The sequence below is a fragment of the Rattus norvegicus genome, chromosome 14 (genome assembly GCF_036323735.1).
Source record: "Rattus norvegicus strain BN/NHsdMcwi chromosome 14, GRCr8, whole genome shotgun sequence".
NCBI lineage: Eukaryota > Metazoa > Chordata > Mammalia > Rodentia > Muridae > Rattus > Rattus norvegicus.
The window spans coordinates 21,118,047-21,140,337 of NC_086032.1; the positions used below are offsets into that span (position 1 = coordinate 21,118,047).

Genomic DNA, 22,291 nt, shown 5'->3' on the forward strand with positions numbered 1-22,291 from the left:
AAATCCTTAACCGAACTAACAGAGACACCCAACAACAGACAATGAAGACATTCAGAGAATCATTAGCTCTTAATTCAAAAGACTAAACTCTGCAAAACAAACTCAAAGAAAAAAATTTCACGATTATCTCAATAGATGCTGAAAATGCTTTTAACAAAATCCAATACCCGCTTCATGTTAAAAGTATCAGAGACATCAGGGATACAAATCACATTACATAACCTAACACACAGCAAGACAATAGCCAACATCAAACTAAATGAAGAAAAACTTAAATTACACTAAATTCAGGACAAGACAAGACTACCCAAACTCTCTCTACTAGCATGGTTGTTCTCTGAGAGACTACCCAGCATCTGACTCAGACAGATCTAGATACCAACAGTCAAACACTAGATGGAGCATGGGGAATGTTATGGAAGAATAGGGAGAAGGATTGCAAACTGGAAAGGCATATGATCTCCACAGAAGACTAATAGAGTCAAATCACCTGAAACATTGGGGGCCTTCAGAGACTGAGCCGCAAACCAAAGAGCATACAGAGACTGGATTTTAGGACTCCCTGCACATTTGTAGTAGATCTGATGCTTGCTCTTCATGTGGGTCCCTAACAATTGGAGCTAGGGTTGTCCTAAAAGATGTTACCTGTCCATTGGATATGTTCTAGTTGTCTGAAAGGTCTGGCCCCAGTGGGTGAGAATGCACATCCACAGAGACTTGATGGACCAGGGTAGACAGAATACCCAATGGGATTCCTGACTGCTAAGAAGAGAAAGGGGGAAGGAGAGAAGGATTGTGAAGAGGCTTGGACCAGAGGTAGACAGTAAATGGGAAGTAAAATAAATAAATAAATAATTAATTAATTAATTTTAAAATTTACAAAACTTTTAAAACCTTTTGAAATGTTTCCTACTGAATTCTAATCTGATGTAACTGCAGAACTCATTTTGCTTCCATTTGGAAAATATTTATTGTTTAAATTTTGTTTCCAGGAAATATATTGTTATTCTTAAAGTGAATTTCTTTTTATTATTAATTAATTAGTTAATTTCCTTTACATTCTGAACACAGCTTCCACTCACTCCCTCCTCTGCTCTCACTCCCTTCCTCTCACCATACCTCCCTCCATACTCTCTCTATTTTTCCTAAGGAAGGGGAGGTCTCCCTTGGATACAAGCCCCTTTGGCATGTTAAATTGAAGTAGGACTAGTCACACCTTCTCCTATTGAGACTAGACAAAGCAGCCCTATTAGGGAAAAGCCATCCAAAAGCAGGTTTTGCATAACTAAGCATACATACATATCATCTTTATTGTCTGTAAATGCTAGTTTATTTTTCTCTTATATATATTTTAGTAATATTAGCATAAAATATGTTATGATTGTTTTCTACTCTCCTTTCTGTATTAGCTGTGCTCTGGCTTTTTGTCTTTCACATATTTATATGATTATGATGTCATGTTTTTGTTTTCTGTCTAACATAGGACCGTCTTGGCCATGTCTTATAAAGTTGCCTAATAGGATTAAATTCATATGTTTTCTACTTTCTCAAAGACTAGCTCTTTCCTTAACATCTGAGAGGTAATTTTGTGGCATATATTGTTTCAGCCTCTTCTCTATTGCTTCTGAATGTACTACCTTGTCTTCTGGCCCATAGGGCATCTACTGCGAAGCTGGATGTTACTCTAATAGTAATTATGTAATGATTGCAAATGTTATTTTCCTGCTGCTATTTTATGTTTTTCTTTCAACAGGACTTTGACAAGTTGATGAAAATATTCACCAGATAATGTCATTTGGGCAAATTCATTAGGAATTCCTTGATGATCTTGGAATTGGATGTCCCAAACTTTCCTAAAATAGAAATACATTTTCCAATGATTTTCTCAAAATTTTTGTGGCTCTCTCTCTCTCTCTCTCTCTCTCTCTCTCTCTCTCTCTCTCTCTCTGTGTGTGTATGTGTGTGTGTGTGTGTGTGTGTGTGTGTGTGTGTGTGTGTCAGGAGGGGATCTCTTATCTCCTTAAAATACTTCAGAACTCAATGTCTAATTGTTTAAAGTGTCTTTGAGGCTATTTGAAGTCATTTGCCTTGGTTTTTCTATTGGCATTACTGCCTTAGTTGTTTCATAGAACTTACATTCAAGGTCAGATACTCTTCTAACTGATTTGCTCTTAGTAGGAAGAGTAAGAGTATTTGGATGATACCAGAAAAATAAGTCCCACTGAATAAACAAGCAAGGGGAATAGGAGCTCACAGAGACTGAAGAAGCAACCACAGGTACTAGATAGATCCACAACAGGTCCTCTTCCATATATAGCATAGATTACTCACTTAGTTTTGTGGGAGTCCTGACTGGGAGAACAAGTTAGTCTATATCTACTGTGTCAGCTCCTCAGATGTTATTCCTCTTGTGGGGTTGCTGTGTCCTCTGCTATTTTTGCTTCAACTTATACTTACTTTTGTCATATTTGGTTGTTATCTCTTAGAAGCTTGCTGTTTTTCTAATGACAGAGAGGGGGCAGATCAAGAGGGGAGAGAAGGAGAAAAAAAGGGAGAAGTAAAGGGAGGGGAAACTACTACTAGGTTACATTAAATGAAAATAAACTATTTTTAATTTAACAAATGAAAACCTCCAAAAGACTTGCTACTCAAAGTTCATATTTTTGACTGAATAATTATTTTATTATATTACATTTAATTCTTTATACTAAGAACATCTCTGGAGATATGCCATTCATTACGTGTACTTAATTTCTAATTTTATCGAATTGTTCAACAGTATATTCTAGTAAAGTAAAATTGCCTAACATTTCCTAATTTTGAAATCTTTACAAGGAAATACATCAATTTTACTCTTAGCAGTTTGTTGGCAGACAGTTTCTTGTCCTTTAGAAACAAATGCTGTCTTGTTATTTCATAAATTTTCCATTACTGTGTCATGATTTGTTCATAGGACAGGTAAACTGTATTGATTTTACATGTAAAAGGGTATTAATTTTTATTATTCACTCTAATTGATTAAGAAATACCTATGGAATTATAGAGATAATGTTTGGGCTCTCTCTATGCTGGAATATCTAAATATAATTTGTCATTTTGCCAGAAGATGAGAAATAACAGGTAAGTCTCTTAACATGAATAAATTTTAAAAAGTAGTCAATGGATGATGTAACGGTGGCAGGGGAGGTCATATTCATTAAATTATCTTAAAAGTGATTCTACAGAATGAAACACATAGTTTCCCATGTGCTGCTCCCTGTTGTGAATGTACATATGGTTAGATAACTGGATTTTAGCATAGAGTGATCTAAGATTCAGGAACCATGGGCAAGTTGGTCAACCAATTTATAAGGCATATACTGATCTATGCAGGAAGATCAGGTGATAGAGGAAAAAAATATGTATTGGGTATTTTTACTCTGTTCAAATTTCTATAGTGTGCTAGCTGCGAATCTCACCACACCAACCACACAGAATATGAAAGACGACATCATCTTCAATCCAGGGCATGACAAAAGCTTCTTGGTGTCACTGCATACTCTGACATATCAGGTTCAGATATGCCTACAGCTGGGCAGAAGAGAGGTAGGCATAGGTTTATCTCATAGGCTTAGGTCTGAAGCAGAGAACATGAGAAGGAGGAGGAGGAGGAGGAGGAGGAGGAGGAGGAGGAGGAGGAGGAGGAGGAGGAGGAGAGGATAGAATGTTATGGGGTTGTTGAACCATAAAGACATGAGCATGAATGCTGACCACTTGAAATTAAAGCTACCCAAATTGAAATTGCCAAGTTATAACTGATGTGTTATTGACAGAGCTGTAGATAAAATAGCATAGAACATTGCTATCAGCCCACTTCCAGTACTGTTAAGATTAACTTAATTATAAAGGTTTTGTATCTTTTATTTGGAAACTGAATGGTCAAGGATAAGGAGAAATTCCCCATAAATTATTTACCACAACAGGATAAAGCCATCTCCTGAAGTATGGCTAGCCTTATTCTGAAGCTCCTGAGTTCATCCACAGCTTCCCTCTTCTGCCAGTAAATCCTCAGGTAGGGATGGGAATTCATGTGTCCCTTATCCATTCTAGGATTATGATCTGTAATCCCAGGCAGGTTTTGTGTATACTAATGGGGTTTGTATGTGCAACAGTTTTTCAGTGTTCAGAAAATTCTAGTTATCACATTGATGTTGTGGAATCTCAACACATCTCTTTATACTTTCTCCCTTTATGGAAGAGGCCAGTGGAATATCCGTTTTATTTTTCCAGGTTTTTGATTTTGCTGAAGTGAGGACTAAGCGAGTAAGTATGTTGCATGAAATTCTTGCAAATTTATCATTGAACTGTTCATAATTAACTGCGATTATGCCATAAAACGTTGGTCATACACTTATATTGTTGAATTGGATTACATGAATATAGTGATCAACATAGATACAAAATTTCTTCATTCATTTTGTGGAAGGAATAATGATGAATAATGATCAACTATGTATATTAATGTGCTTTCAATTCTATACAGAGGAGAATTCAGAGTCCAGTCACATTATCATGTCACTAGTTTTGTGAGATATTCTAATATCTATGTACCACTAATAATTGAACATGAAGTAATTACCACTTGTCTTATTAAAAACACTCCATCATAAAAGAGACATTAAATGCTCTCATGTAAACAGAATAATTAAAATCGTTATTCACTTTTTCTCCTATCACCATGGTAACTATCATTTATCAGCTTTGAGCAATGCAAGTTATATTTTAACCTCTGGTGTAAAGCTTACTAGATAAAAGGTCAAGCAGTGACAGAAAGGAAAACACTGTGAACAGAAGGATTTTGATTTTTAAGATGCCTGGGAAGTGGATTTCTGCTCTTCTCCTGCTACAGATAAGTTGCTGTTTCCAATCTGGGAACTGTGGGAAGGTGTTGGTGTGGCCGATGGAATTCAGCCACTGGATGAATATAAAAACAATACTGGATGAACTTGTACAGAGGGGCCATGAAGTCACTGTTCTGAAACCTTCGGCTTACTATGTTCTTGATCCGAAAAAATCGCCAGATCTTAAGTTTGAAACTTTCCCTACATCTGTCAGTAAAGATGAACTGGAAAATTATTTCATAAAGCTTGTGGATGTGTGGACTTATGAGTTGCAAAGAGATACATGTTTGTCTTATTCTCCTTTACTACAAAATATGATAGATGGATTTTCTGATTACTATCTAAGTCTTTGTAAAGACACCGTTTCAAACAAGCAGCTCATGGCAAAACTACAGGAATCCAAGTTTGATGTTCTTTTGTCAGATCCTGTGGCTGCCTGTGGGGAGCTGATAGCCGAAGTGCTCCACATTCCTTTTCTGTACAGTCTTCGCTTCTCTCCAGGCTACAAAATTGAAAAGTCCAGTGGAAGATTTATATTACCTCCATCTTATGTACCAGTAATTTTGTCAGGAATGGGTGGCCCAATGACATTCATAGACAGGGTAAAAAATATGATATGTACGCTTTATTTTGACTTTTGGTTCCATATGTTTAATGCCAAGAAATGGGATCCATTTTACAGTGAGATTTTGGGTAAGTTACATTTCATCTCAGTAGCTTGAAAACCTAAGTTTCCCAGGTGTGTAAAGCCTTATGACCATGGAATACAAAGTGAAGTAGTTTTTTATAGGTGATCAAATGTATAATGATATTAGCTATCAAATTCACAAAATCTTGTAAAAGCTCATTTAATTGACCAAATAGAAGAAGGTAGCAGTCCTGACACAAGATACTTTGGTTAGCTATACAATTGTATAGAGATGAAATTAAATGGTGTCTGGGTGATTCTTTATTCCTCTACTGAATTTTTTCCTGTATTTTAATAAGTTTCTAAGCAGTTAGCGAATCTGGGTTCATGAAGATTCAAGAATGTCATATTTTGTAGTTTCAATATGTATAGATATAGATATAGATATAGATAGATAGATATCATTGAAGAAATTATTTTCTCTTGTCTAGGCCAGTGTCTTTATTTAAAATGAAAATGTAGGGTGTGAAAACATGGCCAAAGGGCTGAAATTGTTTATGTATGGTTTATTACCGGAGTTCTCTTCACACTATCAGTCATGTCAAGTGGCTCAAAACTGCCAGTAACTTCAGCTACAAGAGAAGCGCTACCCTTTCATGGTATCCACAGGCACTGGTATAAAATAACATATGCTCATGCAGATATGTGTATAAATTAATGAAAAGATAGATCATAAAATATTTTCTATTGATTTCATTTTTTAAAAATCTCCCTAATCTTGAAAGCTGTTATGATATTTCCCAAGTTTAGAAATAGAACTGATATTTCTACCAGCTCCACATTTTTTTATTGGACCCTTACCTAAATTCTGTTGTAAATGGCAAAATTCAACAGAAACATGAACACATGTGCTGGATTTTATAAAATCATTTCCTTTCTTTCTCTTAAAAATGTACCACAGCTAAGTCTAGCCCAAAATTCCTATTCTCATAATTCTGAACATATTGTGATAGTTTATAGTATAAATACTATTAAATATATTAATATGAAACAAGACTAGAAGCATTAGCCAAATATTTAGCCATTTATAAACTTTACAATTTCCTGTAAGGAATAAAGACTAGCTACAAACTATCATACTGAAAACTCTGGCTGCACAGCATAATGAGAGATTTGGGCATGAAATATGTGTTGATATTTACCATAGTTTTTTTTTTATTTGGAGAGAAAAATATGTGCTTGCTCATATAATGGCCTAGAGGTTATTTCTGTAAATAATTATGGTTTTAAATTAATGAGGAAACATGAAATAATTCTTACAGTTTGCTTTAAAAACAAACACAAATTAACATGGATTTATATGAACGAGAAAACAAGTATTGATATAAGTTATAGTATGTATTAAAGTATTACATTTTACATGCACATGTGCTACATAACACATGAATTCTTCCAACATTTTAAGGAAATAGATTTTATACTCAGCAGACAGTCCTCTCAAGTTTACTCTGTCTCACTTGCTCATTTTCCCTTTCTAGGAAGGCCCACCACCTTAGCTGAGACAATGGGCAAAGCAGAAATGTGGCTCATTAGATCCTACTGGGATTTGGAATTTCCCCACCCAACATTACCAAATGTTGACTATATTGGAGGACTCCAATGCAGACCTCCTAAACCCTTGCCCAAGGTAAATACATTCTTTCTGTTTTTTTCATTTCATATCATTTCTCATGAAATGTTTTACATCTTTCATTACATTTTTCTACCAATAATAGAGATATGTGGGAAGTGGAATTAAAAGTCCTGCTAAGTTAGAGCTCGATAAGCCCAGGAAATAGCATGACACACATGAAAAAAATATATCAGTGAGTGAAGGCATGTAGGGTATTGGAGTGATTGGCCATTAAGTAAAGTTCTTACAAAGCAACCATAAGAACATGAGTTTGAATCCCAGTGCCCACATACAGAATTGAGTATTCTGGCACAGCATGTATGACTTTAGGACTGAGTTGCAGAAGCAGGTTAAAACTGAGGATACTAACCTGTTAAAATACTGAGACTCATGTTCAATATGAGACAGTCTCAAAATAATATGTTAAAGTTAATAGAGTAGAACATCTGATTTTATCGTGGCCTTCATTAGATAAAAGGTGGGGAATTTGGAGAAATGAAGAAAATACTCATTAATACACAATATCAAGAAATTATTGCATACTATATGATTACCCCACAGTTGTGATTATTTTATAGAGAGTCAAAACACTTTATTTATCGTAGGAGGAAGTATGCATTAACTGTCACATACGTACATAACACAGCATAGATACTGTTGCATTACACACTAGCTACTAGAATTAAATCAGTCATCATAAGAGAAAATTGAACAGCAATGCAAAATTTGCAAATTCTTTCAGATGAAAAATGTAATGCAGCTTCAAATTTACCAATATTTCTTTTTTTCTCCATCTGGATTAAATTGGGTATTTCTTATTTACATTCCAATGTTATTAACTTTCCCGGTTTCCAGGCCAACATCCCCCTAACCCCTCTACCTCCCATTCTACATGGGTGTTCCCATCCCCATCCTCCCTCCAACAATCCCATTCACTGGGGGTTCAGTCTTGGCAGGACCAAGGGCTTCCCCTTCCACTGGTGCCCTTACTAGGCTATTCATTGCTACCTATGCAGTTGGAACCCAGGGTAAATCCATGTATAGTCTTCGGGTAGTGGCTTAGTCCCTGAAAGCTCTGGTTGGTTAGCATTGTTGTTCATATGGGGTCTCAAGCCCCTTCAAGTTCTTTCAGTCCTTTCTCTGATTCCTTCAACGTTTCACATACTATATTTGCATTCCTTAGCTTTCAATTCACCAGAGTAAAACATAGAGAACCTTTATTGAACACATATGAGTACACATCATACCATTGCCTGTGTTTGACCATGCCAGTTCTGTCTTCTGTATGTTTTAACACCATGATTTTATAAATTCCAAAAAACATTTCAATTTTTATTCTCCTAGGTTTTTTTTTAAGCTTTCGTACGTGATTGTTCTATAATCGCTATTGTGTGATAGAACAAGTGCTTTATTCACAGGATATGGAAGATTTTGTCCAGAGCTCTGGAGAGCATGGCGTGGTGGTGTTTTCTCTGGGGTCAATGGTCAGCAGCATGACAGAAGAAAAGGCCAATGCAATTGCATGGGCCCTTGCCCAGATTCCACAAAAGGTGAGGTAAATTGCCCATGAGAGGCGACTGTAAACTGAGACTGTGAAAGTCCTCAGAAGGTCTGATTCTAACAGAGATTGTGTGAAACCTAAAGGTTTAGGTAAGCTTTAATTTACCTAGATAAATTAAAAGCAGAAATACACAAGAGATGGTACAATTCAGAAGATATTTTTGACAAGTGCACTGAATATCAATGTTCTGATTTCTGTGGGTACATTCTGAAATACTGGCATTATGATGACAAGGGTCATGCCTGTGATGGCTGTTGGTAGACATAGAAAATTCTTCTTGCTTTCTCATGAAATGATAATAGTTGCATTCATTTTTAGTTCATGTGAATCAAGACCAACATGTATAAAACCTGTGCAACCAAAAACACAGACGAAATCTAAGTCAACCCTTCCCTAGTGGAAAACCACACATGGGAGAATATTTGGAGAGGACAAATGGCTCCTTACATTTTATTGTTTGCTTTTAATTTTGATTTTGGCAATAAAAGTACACACAGTTAATACCGCACAGATCAAATTAATACACTGGGCTTTCCCAGTGCCATGACAATTTAGCACAAACTCTTGTGGAGCTGCTTCCCAGAGCCTGTGACTTGACACAATTTCACACTGCCACTCAGATTAGTGGCTTCAACAGCAGGAAATCCCCATTCCTCAGACTCCTGAGGTAGGAAGATAGATTATTTTTAAGGACTGAAGTAGGGGGGTATGGAAAGGAGTGCTTTAGTGAAGATTGTGGTAAGGAGGGATGAATAAGAAAAAAGATTATTCAATGAAACTCTTACGGAAATGAAAAAAGAGATATCAATCTAACTGTTGTGGTCCTAGTCATTATTTGGAGATCAGGTGTAAGTCCAGTGTGCTCATGAGGCCAACATGTTCTGAACTATTTGTCCGCAGCAGCTGCTCTACAAAGGATTGTATGTCTACTTGGATGAAGTTGGTACAGCAGGTTTAATACCTATTTTTGAATCCTACCTTGTCACTACTCCAGAGGAAGGTGGAAGTCAGAGGCATTAGCCAACTTTATTCAGAGAACAACACTCTGAGGGTCACGAAAGGTCATGAGTCCATAGTGCATGAGTTCCAGCTGCTTTCAAACATAAAATGAGCTATGTGTGACAAAACCATTGTTTTGTCAAAAGGAACATGAAGGACAGCTTAAACATTACCTGGCGGACAGTAAGAAGTCGAAGTGGTTAACCCAAAGCAGACCCACTCCTATCTGCTAGAACTGAGAAGGGGGGCAAATCAAATTCCAAAAGTAATTTCTGGCTTTGAAGGAACTGTGGTCAAAGGTCCTTTCTATTTTTCTTGGAGTGTTTTGACAACAACTCAAAAATTGCCTCTATGCTCAGACTCATTTCTCACATCTCTTCCTTTTTAACTTTTTAAGCACAGAATAATCAGTGTGATTTTGTTTAATATGCATTGAAATTTCATTATCTTTGCATGTGTGAATATCCACAGATTTATGGGAATAGACAGAATCACCAGAGATTTTTAGGTGATGACAAATGCTGTCAGTTAACTTCTTCCTTGGTGCATAGGGTCTACCAAAGTAGACAAACTTCACTTCTGGTGATAGAGTCAATGAATCTTTTTACCTTTTAGCTGGAGGATTTCTATATTCATATTGATTGTCACAATATTCTCACCTGCTACCTTAGTCCTGCATGAATCAAGGCTAGAGGAGTCGAGAGGAGTCCAAAATGCTTCATTGGAAGTATCTGCAGTGCCAGATGCACATACTTTGTTAAAGTTCTTGAGACAACTCTACTTCCAAGGATTAAATTGTTGAAATCACATAAGCCTGTCTAAAGGCAGTTCAGCATGTTCTGTAGAGAAATAGTATTGAGTACCTGAACATGCATCACCTTCAGGTAAATTGAAAAATAAAGAACATAAGGAAAATGCAATGATATCCCTAAGCATCTCCCATGATTTTTTTAATAATTTTTATTTTTACATTCTATGTGTTCTTTTAATTATGCCCTGAGCATAATGATTGTAAAGAATTCTTACAATACGATTAATAATCCATCATTTACAGTAGTTTTAATTTTTTCTACTATGCCTAATCCACCGTCAGTTTTTATTAAAAGCAGGGACTCCCTTATCTTGGAAAGTTTGGATAAGAAAAAGTACATTGCAAAAGCATTCTTTGAGTATAAAAGTAGAACCAAAAGAAATTTAGAATATATATCAATGCATACATGCACGTACAGTATCAAAGACAGAAGAGCATAGTGAATCGAATATACTTTCCTTAAATCACTAATATTTTTTATCTCTTACATCAATTCTAGCTTTCAGAATATGATATTATAAGGGCTAAAAAGTAGCATATTCTTGTACAATTTGTCTAACTTGTCTAAGTGGGATATGGTATTGTACAAGAATTCCCAACAGCATTAATGTGCAGTGGTGTATGTTCATATAGTATGAAAGAAGAAATAGGGCTGTTTAATGCATCAGCTTGTTTATTTCATTCTGTAATAGTACCAGAAAGGTTAGAGAGTGTACAAGTATGAGTAATAAACGAAGCATGAGTGCAGGTTAGAACCATTTGTTTTAGATCCTGTAGCAATGGGAGCAAGGTAGGATGTGAAAATGAAATAAGAAGTTTCTAATACTACTATAACAATCCGTGTTTGAAAACTACATAGAGTTCTGTAACTCACTTTAAAACTTATTTTTAGTTAGGTGCAAGGTAAATAGAGCAAGTAATATATCCATACAATTGTAGACATTAGATCCTACCCTGATATACTAATTGAGCCAGAAGAGAAAGCAAGTAATATTTTATGGCCCTTAGAATGTAAATGGATCCATTCCAAGGCATATTCTCTTGTTGTTTAATGCATATAGGAGACAATTTAGGGGAAAATAACTTTAAAGGCACAATATAAAAAATGCCTTTTTTAAAACTTGGATTCAAATAGTTGTAGTACTTTTGACTATCAAGATGAAAACACAGAAAATCAAATGCCATCTCTCAGAGTTTTAAATAGATCAATTACTCCAAAATTAGTTATTCTCAAAAATAGTATGTAGGCAATTAATATTCCCTAATAATTTTGAAAGTTGTTCGCTGGTTTTAAATTATCCTTGCCATGGTTAATAACAAGCTAGTTTCTAGTTTCCCCAGATATTATAATGTCTGACCTTTGTACATTTTCAGGTATAATAATCAGTCTGTATTTATTTAGCACATCCTGAATCATGCCATATACACATTGTATCTCTTTTGGTTTGGAAGGGACTATCAGAACATCATCCATATAATGAATACTATAACCCTAAGGAAAGGCCTGCATCACGGGCTCTAAAACCATTACAACATGGAATTGGGGCATCATAGTGGATTTAGCCATGCATTGAGGTAATACAGCACATTGATATAAAAGCTGCGGTTCTTTAGGGTTGCGTGAAGAAACAGAAAAGGCTAAATATACCTTATTATTAAGATGAATAGGTATAGTGTAAAAGCAGTTTTTCAAATTCATAATAGTTTAAGACAAATCTTTACTAATAGGTGTCAGTGCAGGTAATGGCTGTCAAGCTCAAATTGACCAAATGGTGGCATTAAGGTTTCACAAGTCAACTAAGCATTACATTTACCATATTTTTCAATTACAAAAACATGAAAATTGCAGGGAGAAAATTACAGATCTCTGTTGCCATTCTCCAACTGTTGTCTGACTACTGGTGAGGAGCCTATAACTTTTCACTTAGAAATTGGCCATTGAGATGTTCAGACTTATTAACTAAATTTTATATAGTGTTTATCCATTATGCAAAACCCAATTCATGCTTTTGATATTGTTAACGTGCCAATAGAGGTTCCATAAACTTTTTCACTCTTAACCATTTTGATATCCCAACTTTTACCTTAGCATTTGAGATTGTGAACAGTAGGTAGCATTAGCAGTAAAAATATGGGTCTCTGCATTGGATTGTTATCGAAAGTGTCTTCACAAAAGATTAATAATATTATGTGTAACAAAAGACTTAAGGACTTCCATTCTGCCTTCTGGATTTATACATTGTAATTTTCTCTAATCTTAATTGAGCTCATAGTTCACAACTCTATCAAGTCTGAGTTTGTTTCTACAATATGCCATTAGGGTGACTCTTCAATGCTTATAAAAGAAACATTAGTTCCAGACTCAAACAATGCTAGAAAAGTTCCTTTTATTTGTAAATGCACTAATTATCATTTACCTTTATTTGTGTGCTTAAAGCTACAGTCTTATTTATCCTGCTGAATCCTCCCACATTAATCCCATTTTCTTCATGAAGTGACTATATCTGCAATCATAATAACCGTGTAAATTTACTTCTGGCTTTAAAATGCCAATCAGTATGTTCAGTGATCAGGAGCATCATATCTTTCATATAACTTGCATCAGTCACTACTGTAAGAATCATGGTTCCATTAATTGATAAACTACTGTGACACAAACAGTAATACAACTATTTCAGGCAGATTATTTCCCCAATACCCTGTGTGTCACTTAATAGGACATTGAAGAGGGGAAATGGCAATACAAGGACTATCCAGTGCAACACTTGTTTGAGTAGTAGCTTGTATTAAATAATAGATTGGCTTTACTCTGAAGGTGGCAGAAATCCTGTCTTTTAGATTTAAATCCTTGTATTGTGGAGTCTTTAGGGTTCCCTCATAAGGTTTCTCGATTGTTGGCTGGCATTCTTTTTGTTGGCATGCAATATATTGCCATACTCATCATATTTATTTCATCGTTCCTTATCCAAATGTTTGTCCTTTTTGCATACAGATCATAAACCAGGCTCTTCTTGATTCTGAGCACCGAACTGTTATAAGGGCAACTTACTTTGATTGTTTAAGTGGTAACTTTACAAACATCATTTATTGTAGAACAACTGTTCCTAAAACAGGTAATTTCCCTCTAGGTTGTAGGTTGCTACATTGCTACATAACATCAGAAAGTCCATAACATTTTTTATCTCTCTTTGAGGCTTGATTAATCTTTCTCAATCTTCATTACAGTTATCTAAAGTAACTGTTTTATAAGAACCCTTGAATTTGTTTCCACTATACTTGTTTTTCAATAGCATCTCTGAGTCTCCCTCTAAAATTGACATAAGGTGCAGAGGTATTTTGCATATTTCTATATTAAAAGGCACTAAGTCTGATTCCATGTCAGTTTTTATGCAGGTAGCCACAGCAGCATAGCTAATGTGAGGGGACTGATGGAGGGACATCATGCAACTGGTAAAATGTTGATACAAATCCTTATCAGACTTTCTTTTTGATATTTCTAGGATTATCCCTCAGTCCTAGCTGATGAATGTTTTGATGGGCTTTATTTTTAAGCCACATCTGCCACTGAGGAAATTGAAAAGGACTAACAACCATTGTAGCAATTACATAAAAACCATAGAGCAGACATTATGCCTTACTATTCCAACAAAAAATAGGCATAGTGATATGGAGCAATAGGTCCATAAGAAGCACAGGCTTTCTTAAAAATCCTTCACAATATCCATATCTAGTTCCTGAAAAATATTTTGATATTATTGAAACTTTACAGGAAACACTGGGAACAAATAATCAGGCCAGGGAGAAATAGATAGACGAATTTCTTTCCTTTGAATTGCCCTAATTGCCTAGGATGTATTTATTAGCTTTTCCCATAGACTTTCCTAAATCCTCAACAAACAGGGAAAGATTTAAAGATTAGATCACCTGCATAGTTGCCAGTGGTGCTACTTTTCCCTGGCATTTTGCCTTCACTGGGAAATTGTCTATTGACCTTTTCTTTGGATATTTTTATTTAAATTTCAAATGTTATTCCCTTTCCTAGTTTCCAGGCCATAAACCCCCTACTACATCCTCCCTCCCCCTTCTTCTATGAGGGTTTTCCCCAACCCAACCCCACCCCTTCCTGCCTCCCCACCCTGATATCCCTATACTGCTGGGTCCAGCCTCGGCAGGACCAAGGGCTTCCCCTTCCATTGGTCCCCAACAAGGCCATCCTCTGCTACATTATCTTTTTTTGAAAAACCAATTTTAAAACATCGTCATCCTGTTTATATTCATGCAAGAAACTGGATGTCACTTCCTGTTGATTATTAATCTTATCATTGTAAAGTATTTTGATAACAGTCTAAATCAATGCCCCTATGACCAAAATCAAACATAGGTTTGTCTGTCTTCTGCCCTGTTATTCTCATTCACCTCTTACTGTGAGTGTGCCCAATCTCCTGTTATGAAGCCAACTTTAGGTCCCCATTCAGTACCACTTGTCACAGCCCAGAGAGAGTAAGACATGGTAGAATGGAGCTGATATATGAGGCAGAGTAACTTCTCATGAAATAGCCAACGTTATTAATAGCTTCAAACAATGCATACTCCAAGGCTTAAGAAATGTCACATGAGTAAAGATCACAGGATTTCAAGCTGTATAAAATCACAAGGACAGTCAGGGTACTAATATATAGACTCAACTCCTATCTGGTACATATAGGAAGATAGCACAGACACATAACAAGAGAAACCTTGTGTTTCGAAGAAACATGGTAGCAAGACCCTTGTCCTGTTTTCTTGGAGTGTTCTCAATGCAGTAAGAATTCTACATACACAACTCCATTCCTGAACAATTCCAACACTACAATATGCAAGGGTTCTTCCAGATGAGTCAGATGATTCCATATCCTGTGAGCGACCACGTTGGCCATTATATCCAAGTACTCGTGGGCAAAGAGAATTCTGCATGAAAAACAAGAATCCATAATCAAAGACAAAAAATTGAAATTCACTTAAGTAGCATAGAACAAGTGAACAACCATAAATTCTAAAGTAATTAAAATGTATTTTATTACACTGTTAAGACTACAATATTAGAATTGTCAAAATAATTTAGATCAAATAAATTATTAGTAATTTGCCAATATTATTTGTAGTTGAATTATTTCAATATGGCAATGTACTAATATTTTCCTGCATCATTAACTGTCTCATTTGTCTACACATCTCTTCCTGGGAAGTGGTGATTATAGTTACCTGTGTGAGTGTAACACAAAAATTGCTGGCACTCTTGTGTGAGTCTTCTGAGTTCTCAGTACTCACTGCTTGGGACTTTCTCATCTATCCAGTCAGAGGTGTTCAGAGCTGTTTTCCCTTTACTTCAAAAAAACCTACATTTAAAATTACTTCTCTTTTAGAAATTAAAATTACACCATTTCTGCCTTTCCATTACTCCCTTCAAACACTCCCATAAACATGCCCCTTGTCATTTTCAAACTCACAACTCCTTTTTTCCATTAATTGTTACATACATATACGTGTGTCTCCACATTTCTATTTCTAAATATATACAGCTCAGTCTTTGTAATGTCAAATTTGGCAACACCAATGAAATTGTCTAACTTTTAACAGGTTCTTTGGAAATTTGATGGCAAAACCCCAGCAACCTTAGGACCCAATACCAGAGTCTACAAGTGGCTTCCCCAGAATGACCTCCTTGGTAAGACTCTAGAAAAAAATGCAACATCATGACTGAGTCCTGGATTTTTGTACCTATCACTTTTCAAACTCTTTATATTAAACTTACTTCAGGAATTATTTATTTAAGATAAAAAGTTCTAACATTAATTCGATCTTTTTACCACACATATATTTCTTTCTCTCCTTCTTTCTATCTTTCTCTTTCTTTAAGTCAGGGGGATTTTATTCTAATTCATTTTTGTTAACTAGAAACAAATGTCACAGCTGTGAATTCTGTACAACAAATTTAAAATGAAACATGTATGCATGCACAGAACTTTCTAAGTGGTTATAACCCCATACCTTACTTTGTTAAATGACTCACTCATGACCCAATCCATGTCTCTCTATTTCTTCTTCTCACTTTACATTTTGACCATTTGCATAAAACTGTGTCTACCAGTGTCTAACTCTCAACAGACTGATGGTTAAAGCTAAATAACTAGCTCAATTATACAACAGAATGGTCCTTTATCCAAGTTCCCTAAGAGTAAGAAAGGTCACCTTTAAAATATTTTTATTTGGTTATTTTATTTATTTACATTTCAAAGTATTTTCCTTATCCCAGTTTCCCTTCCACAAAGCCTCTACTCCCTCCTTCCTTTCATGCCTCTATGTGGGTGCTCCCATACCCACTCCTGGCTAAGCGGCCTAGTTTTCCCTCATCCTGAGTCATCAAGCCTCCACAGAACCAAGGGGCTCCCCTCGAATTGTTGCCTCATAAGTCTCTCCTCTGCTACATATTCAGCTGAGGCATGCATCCCTCCGTGTATATTCTTTGTTGATGGTTTTCTTCCTGGGAGATCTAGGGGGTCTAGTTGGGTGATATTGCTGTCCTTACTCTCTGGATGCAAACCCCTTCAGCTCCTTCACTCTTTGCCCCAACTTCTCCATAGCGATCGCCATGCTCAGTCTGATAGTTGACTGCAAGTATCCATATCTGTATTGGTAAGGCTCTGGCAAAGACTTTCAGGATACAGCTATATCAGGTTCTTGTCAGCAAATGCTTCTTGGCATCAGCAATAGTATCTGGGTGTGGTAATTACTGACAGAATGGATCCCTTGGTGGAGCAGTCACTGGATGGCCTTTCCTTTAGTTTCTGCTCAACTTTTGTCCCTTCTTTTCCTTTTGACAGGAAGAATTCTAGATTAATATTTTTTGAGGTGAGTGGTCAGCCCCATCCCTCAAACATGGCCCACGATTATACACTAGATATGGTCTCTACAGAGTCTCTCTCCCTTCTGTTGGTTATTTCACTCGCACCCTCTACTTCTTGTGATTATTTTCTTCCCCCATTTGAGTATGACTGAAGCTTCCACACTCTGGTCTTCTTCCTTCTTGAGCTTCATATGGTCTGTGAGATGTATCATGGGTATTCAGAGCTTTCTATGTCTAATAACAACTAATCACTGAGTACATACCATGTGCATTATTTTGTGACTTGGTTACCTCACTCAGGATGAGATTTTCTACTTCTACTCACTTTCCTTCAAATTTCAAGCAGTCATTGTTTTTAATAGCTGAGTAGTATTCCACTGTGCAAATGTGCAACTTTTTCTGTATCCATTCCCCTGTTGAGGCACATATGAGTCATTTCCAGCTTCTGGCTATCTTAAATAAAGCTGCTACAAACACAGTACAGCATGTTTTCTTGTTATAGGTTGGGGCATCTTTTGGGTATATGCCCAGGAGTGGTATAACTGGATCCTCGGGTAGCACAATGTCATATCTTCTGAGGAACCAACAGACTGACTTCTAGAGTGGTTGTACCAGTATGCAATCCCAGCACCAATGGAGGAATGCTCCTCATTCTCCACATCCTCACCTGTATTTGATCTTAGTCATTCTGACTGGTGTGAGGTGAAATCTCAGGGTCATTTTGATTTGCATTTTCCTTGATGACTGAGTATGTTGAACTTTACTTTAGGTGCTTGTTATCCATTCAAGATTTCTCAGTTAATAATTATGCTTAGCTCTGTACCACACTTTCAAGTAGGGTTATTTGGTTCTCTAGAGTCCAACTTTTTAGTTCTTTGTATATTTTGCGTGTTAGCTCTCTATTGGATGCAGGTTGGTAAAGTTCGTTTGCCAATCTGTGGGATTCCATTTTCTCACTCATTTTTTTTTACCTGCTATGTACTTCATATGTTCAACTTAAAGAGGGTTTTTAATACTTAAAGTCTCAAGTCACATGTAAATTGGCAAAAATAGTTCTCCAGAATTTTTTCTTGCCCTGAGACAGAAAAATATTTTAGAGAGCTTATGATTTTAAGAATCTTGATATAGAAACTTCTCCATTCAGTTCCTCTTAGTATACATATCTCTTTTCACGACTAAAACTGCTAATTAATGTTAATCTGAATTCATCTTCTTCTAGGTCATCCAAAAACCAAAGCCTTTGTAACTCATGGTGGAGCCAATGGTGTCTATGAGGCCATCTATCATGGAATCCCTATGGTTGGCATTCCTATGTTTGGAGAACAACATGATAACATTGCCCACATGGTGGCCAAAGGAGCAGCTGTTACACTGAATATCAGGACAATGTCAAAGTCAGATTTGTTCAATGCACTAAAGGAAATAATAAACAATCCATTGTGAGTAAAATCTTTAATAATGTTCCATTTATTCATGTATTTATTTATTATTTATTCATCCATTCATTTGGTCACATGGTTATTTAGACATACATTCATTGTCTTCTTACCAAAAGCCAAACAAATGAGAATTATACTGAAGGTAATGATAATGATAGGAACAGAAAAAATAAGGGCTTGATTCAGTACCCACATTATTCTCTCCTTTACTCATGGTTTTTAAATTCCTTGTTTTACTTTATGTTTCATTGCTATGTAAATCAGGGTAATCCTAAGTGTGCAAACCTTCTGCTTTACCCTCCACACTGCTTGGGCAAGAAGTATTTTTGACACCCCTGTATAATACCTCAAAAGAATGCTTTCTTGTCTTGTGTGGGGTATTTTAGTAGGCATTTGTTGGGTATTTGAAGGAGAACCATCAAGTCAGATGAGAAAAGTTCATTAAGACTATATATGTATATAGGCCTGGAATAGAATGTAAGGCATAAATAGCTATTAGTATAATTTTTCATACATTCTAGTTGTTATTGTCTCCATTTGCCTCTTCCTTTTCCCATTTCCCTAGTTTGATTCCTTGAATTATGATCTCTCCCTTCACTGTATTCACATCTTCTTCTCTATTTAAACACCCTACCCATCTCTGAGGAGCTTCTACTCTTCTTATTCTTCTACCAGAAAAGCTGAGTCCTAAATAGTAAAAACTATACTGTGAATACTAATGAATGAATATATTTTTATGAGAAGAAAGAAACAATTTTGTTCTTGTGCTTTGAAATTACAACCGTTGTAATTCCTACCTGTTGTGCTAAATCAAACTGATATTTAGGAGTGGTAACTCAGGCCTCTAAGTCACCCTTCTACGTAATGTAGCCATCAGTCGTCTTTTCAACAGTAGAGTCAAATGCACTTGCATAATGCTTTTCTGTGAAATTTGGACTTTTCTAAAATCAGAATGTTAACCAAAAAAATGAAGATCAGCAATGATATCAAAATTATTCTAAATGGGTAAGAGCAGGATTTCATTCCATTAACTGATGACCATTTTCTCTCTTATAGCTATAAAAAAAATGCTGTGTGGTTGTCAACCATTCACCATGACCAACCTATGAAGCCCCTGGACAAGGCTGTCTTCTGGATTGAGTTTGTCATGCGCCACAAAGGGGCCAAGCACCTGAGACCACTTGGACATAACCTTCCCTGGTACCAGTACCACTCTCTGGATGTGATTGGATTCCTGCTCACCTGTTCGGCAGTCATTGCAGTCCTTACTGTAAAATCCTTCTTGTTTATTTACCGACTCTTTGTGAAGAAGGAAAAGAAAATGAAGAATGAGTAGAGCTCATTGACAATGCACTACAGGAATGAAATTTCAGCCTCATTCTAATTTATGAATCACCTTCTTAACACTTCCTGATTATTTTTTTGTCAAGGCAGATCATCTTTGTAAGAAGACATATAACTCCATAAATACTGATATGTTATCAAAAATTCCATCATTCATAAATTTTAATAGCACTTAATATAAAAATATAAAAAAAACTGTACTTGATAGAGTCATTTTTTTCATCTTTATTAACTTGGGTATTTCTTATTTACATTTCGATTGTTATTCCCTTTCCCGGTTTCCTGGTCTACATCCCCCTAATCACTCCTACTCTCCTCCTCTATTGGTGTTCCCCTCCCCTTCTTTCCCCCGTTACCACCCTCCCCGCAACTATCTTGTTCACTGGCAGTTCAGTCTTGGCAGGACCAAGGGCTTTCCCTTCCACTGGTGCTCTTACTAGGCTATTCATTGCTACCAATGAGGTTCGAGCACAGGGTCAGTCCATATATAGCCTTTGGGTCGTGGCTTAGTCCCAGGAAGCTCTGCTTGTTGACATTGTTCTTCATATGGGGTCTCAAGCCCCTTCAAGTTCTTTCTGTCCTTTCTAACATTCCTTCAACGGGGGTCCAGTTCTCAGTTCAGTGGTTTCCTGCCTGCATTCGCCTATGTATTTGCTGTATTCTGGCTGTGTCTCTCAGGAGAAATCTACATCCGGTTCCTGTTGGCCTGCATTTCTTTGCTTCATCCATCTTATCTAGTTTGCTGGCTGTATATGTATGGGCCACATGTGGGACAGGCTCTGAATGGGTGTTCCTTCTGACTCTGTTCTAAACTTTGCCTCCCTATCACCTCCCAAGCGTATTCTTTTTCCCCTTTTAAGGAAGGAGTGAAGCATTCGCATTTTGGTAATCCTACTTGATTTTCATGTGTTCTGTGCATGAAGGGTCATTGGAGCATTTGGGCTAATGTCCACTTATCAGTGAGTGCATACCATGTGTATTTTTCTGAGATTGGGCTACTTCATTCAGGATGATATTTTCCAGTTCCATTCATTTGCCTATGAATTTCATAAAGTCATTGTTTTTGATAGCTGAGTAATATTCCGTTGTGTAGATGTACCACATTTTCTGTATCCATTCCTCTGTTGAAGGGCATCTGGGTTCTTTCCAGCTTCTGGCTATTATAAATTAGGCTGCTATGAACATAGTGGAGCACGTGTCTCTGTTGTATTTTGGGGCATCTTTTGAGTATATGCCCAAGTAGGTATAGCTGGGTCCTCACGTAGTTCAATGTCCAAATTTCTAAGGACTTTCCAGACTGATTTCCAGAATGGTTGTACGAGTCTGAAATCCCACCAACAATGGAGGAGTGTTGCCAGCATTTACTGTCACCTGAGTTTTTGATCTTAGCCATTCTCACTGATGTGAGGTGAAATCTCAGGGTTGTTTTGATTTGTATTTCCCTGATTACTAAAGATGTTGAACATTTCTTTAGGTGTTTCTCAGCCATTTGGTATTCCTCAGCGATTAATTCTTTGTTTAGCTCTGAAACCCATTTTTAATAGGGTTATTTGTCTCTTTGCAGTCTCACTTCTTGAGTTCTTTGTATATTTTGGATATAGGCCCTCTGTCAGCTGAAGGATAGGTAAAGATCTTTTTCCCAATCTGTTAGTTGCCATTTTGTCCTAACAACAGTGTCCTCTGCCTTACAGAAGCTTTGCTGTTTTATGAGATCTCATTTGTCAATTCCTGATCTTAGAGTATAAGCCATTGGTGTTTTGTTCAGGAAATTTTCTCCAGTGTCCATGTGTTCGAGATGGCTTCCCCACTTTTTCTTCTCTTAGTTTGAGTGTATATGATTTGATGTAGAGGTCATTGATCCATTTTGACTTAAGCTTTGTAAGGGTGATAAGAATTGATTGATCTGCATTCTTCTACATGCTGACCTCCAGTTGAAACAGCACTATTTGCTGAAAATGCTACCTTTTTTCCACTGGATTGCTTTGGCTCCTTTTTCAAAAATCAAGTGACCATAGGTGTTTGGGTTCATTTCTGGGTCTTCAATTCTATTCCACTTGTCTATCTGTCTGTCTCT

At 36.5% G+C, this 22,291-nt stretch overlaps 1 protein-coding gene across 1 annotated transcript; it reads left to right on the forward strand.

Annotated features, from left to right (window-relative positions):
* The first annotated feature begins 4,819 nt into the window (after nt 1–4,819).
* On the forward strand, nt 4,820–20,404 carry Ugt2b15 (UDP glucuronosyltransferase family 2 member B15). The gene is made up of 6 exons (NM_153314.3): nt 4,820–5,573; nt 7,047–7,195; nt 8,599–8,730; nt 16,168–16,255; nt 18,654–18,873; nt 19,930–20,404. The coding sequence occupies exons 1-6, from the start codon at nt 4,850–4,852 to the stop codon at nt 20,207–20,209; spliced, it is 1,593 nt and encodes a 530-aa protein (NP_695226.3). The 5' UTR covers nt 4,820–4,849; the 3' UTR covers nt 20,210–20,404.
* Nucleotides 20,405–22,291: the final 1,887 nt, after the last annotated feature.

What these genes read in the sequence shown, in the direction of transcription:
- Ugt2b15 (NM_153314.3), top strand. Translation starts at nt 4,850, where the DNA reads ATGCCTGGGAAGTGGATTTCTGCTCTTCTCCTGCTACAGATAAGTTGC. An exon ending in ATTTTACAGTGAGATTTTGG is followed by an intron (nt 5,574 to 7,046) that starts GTAAGTTACATT and finishes TTCCCTTTCTAG; the next exon opens with GAAGGCCCACCACCTTAGCT. An exon ending in TTGCCCAGATTCCACAAAAG is followed by an intron (nt 8,731 to 16,167) that starts GTGAGGTAAATT and finishes AACTTTTAACAG; the next exon opens with GTTCTTTGGAAATTTGATGG.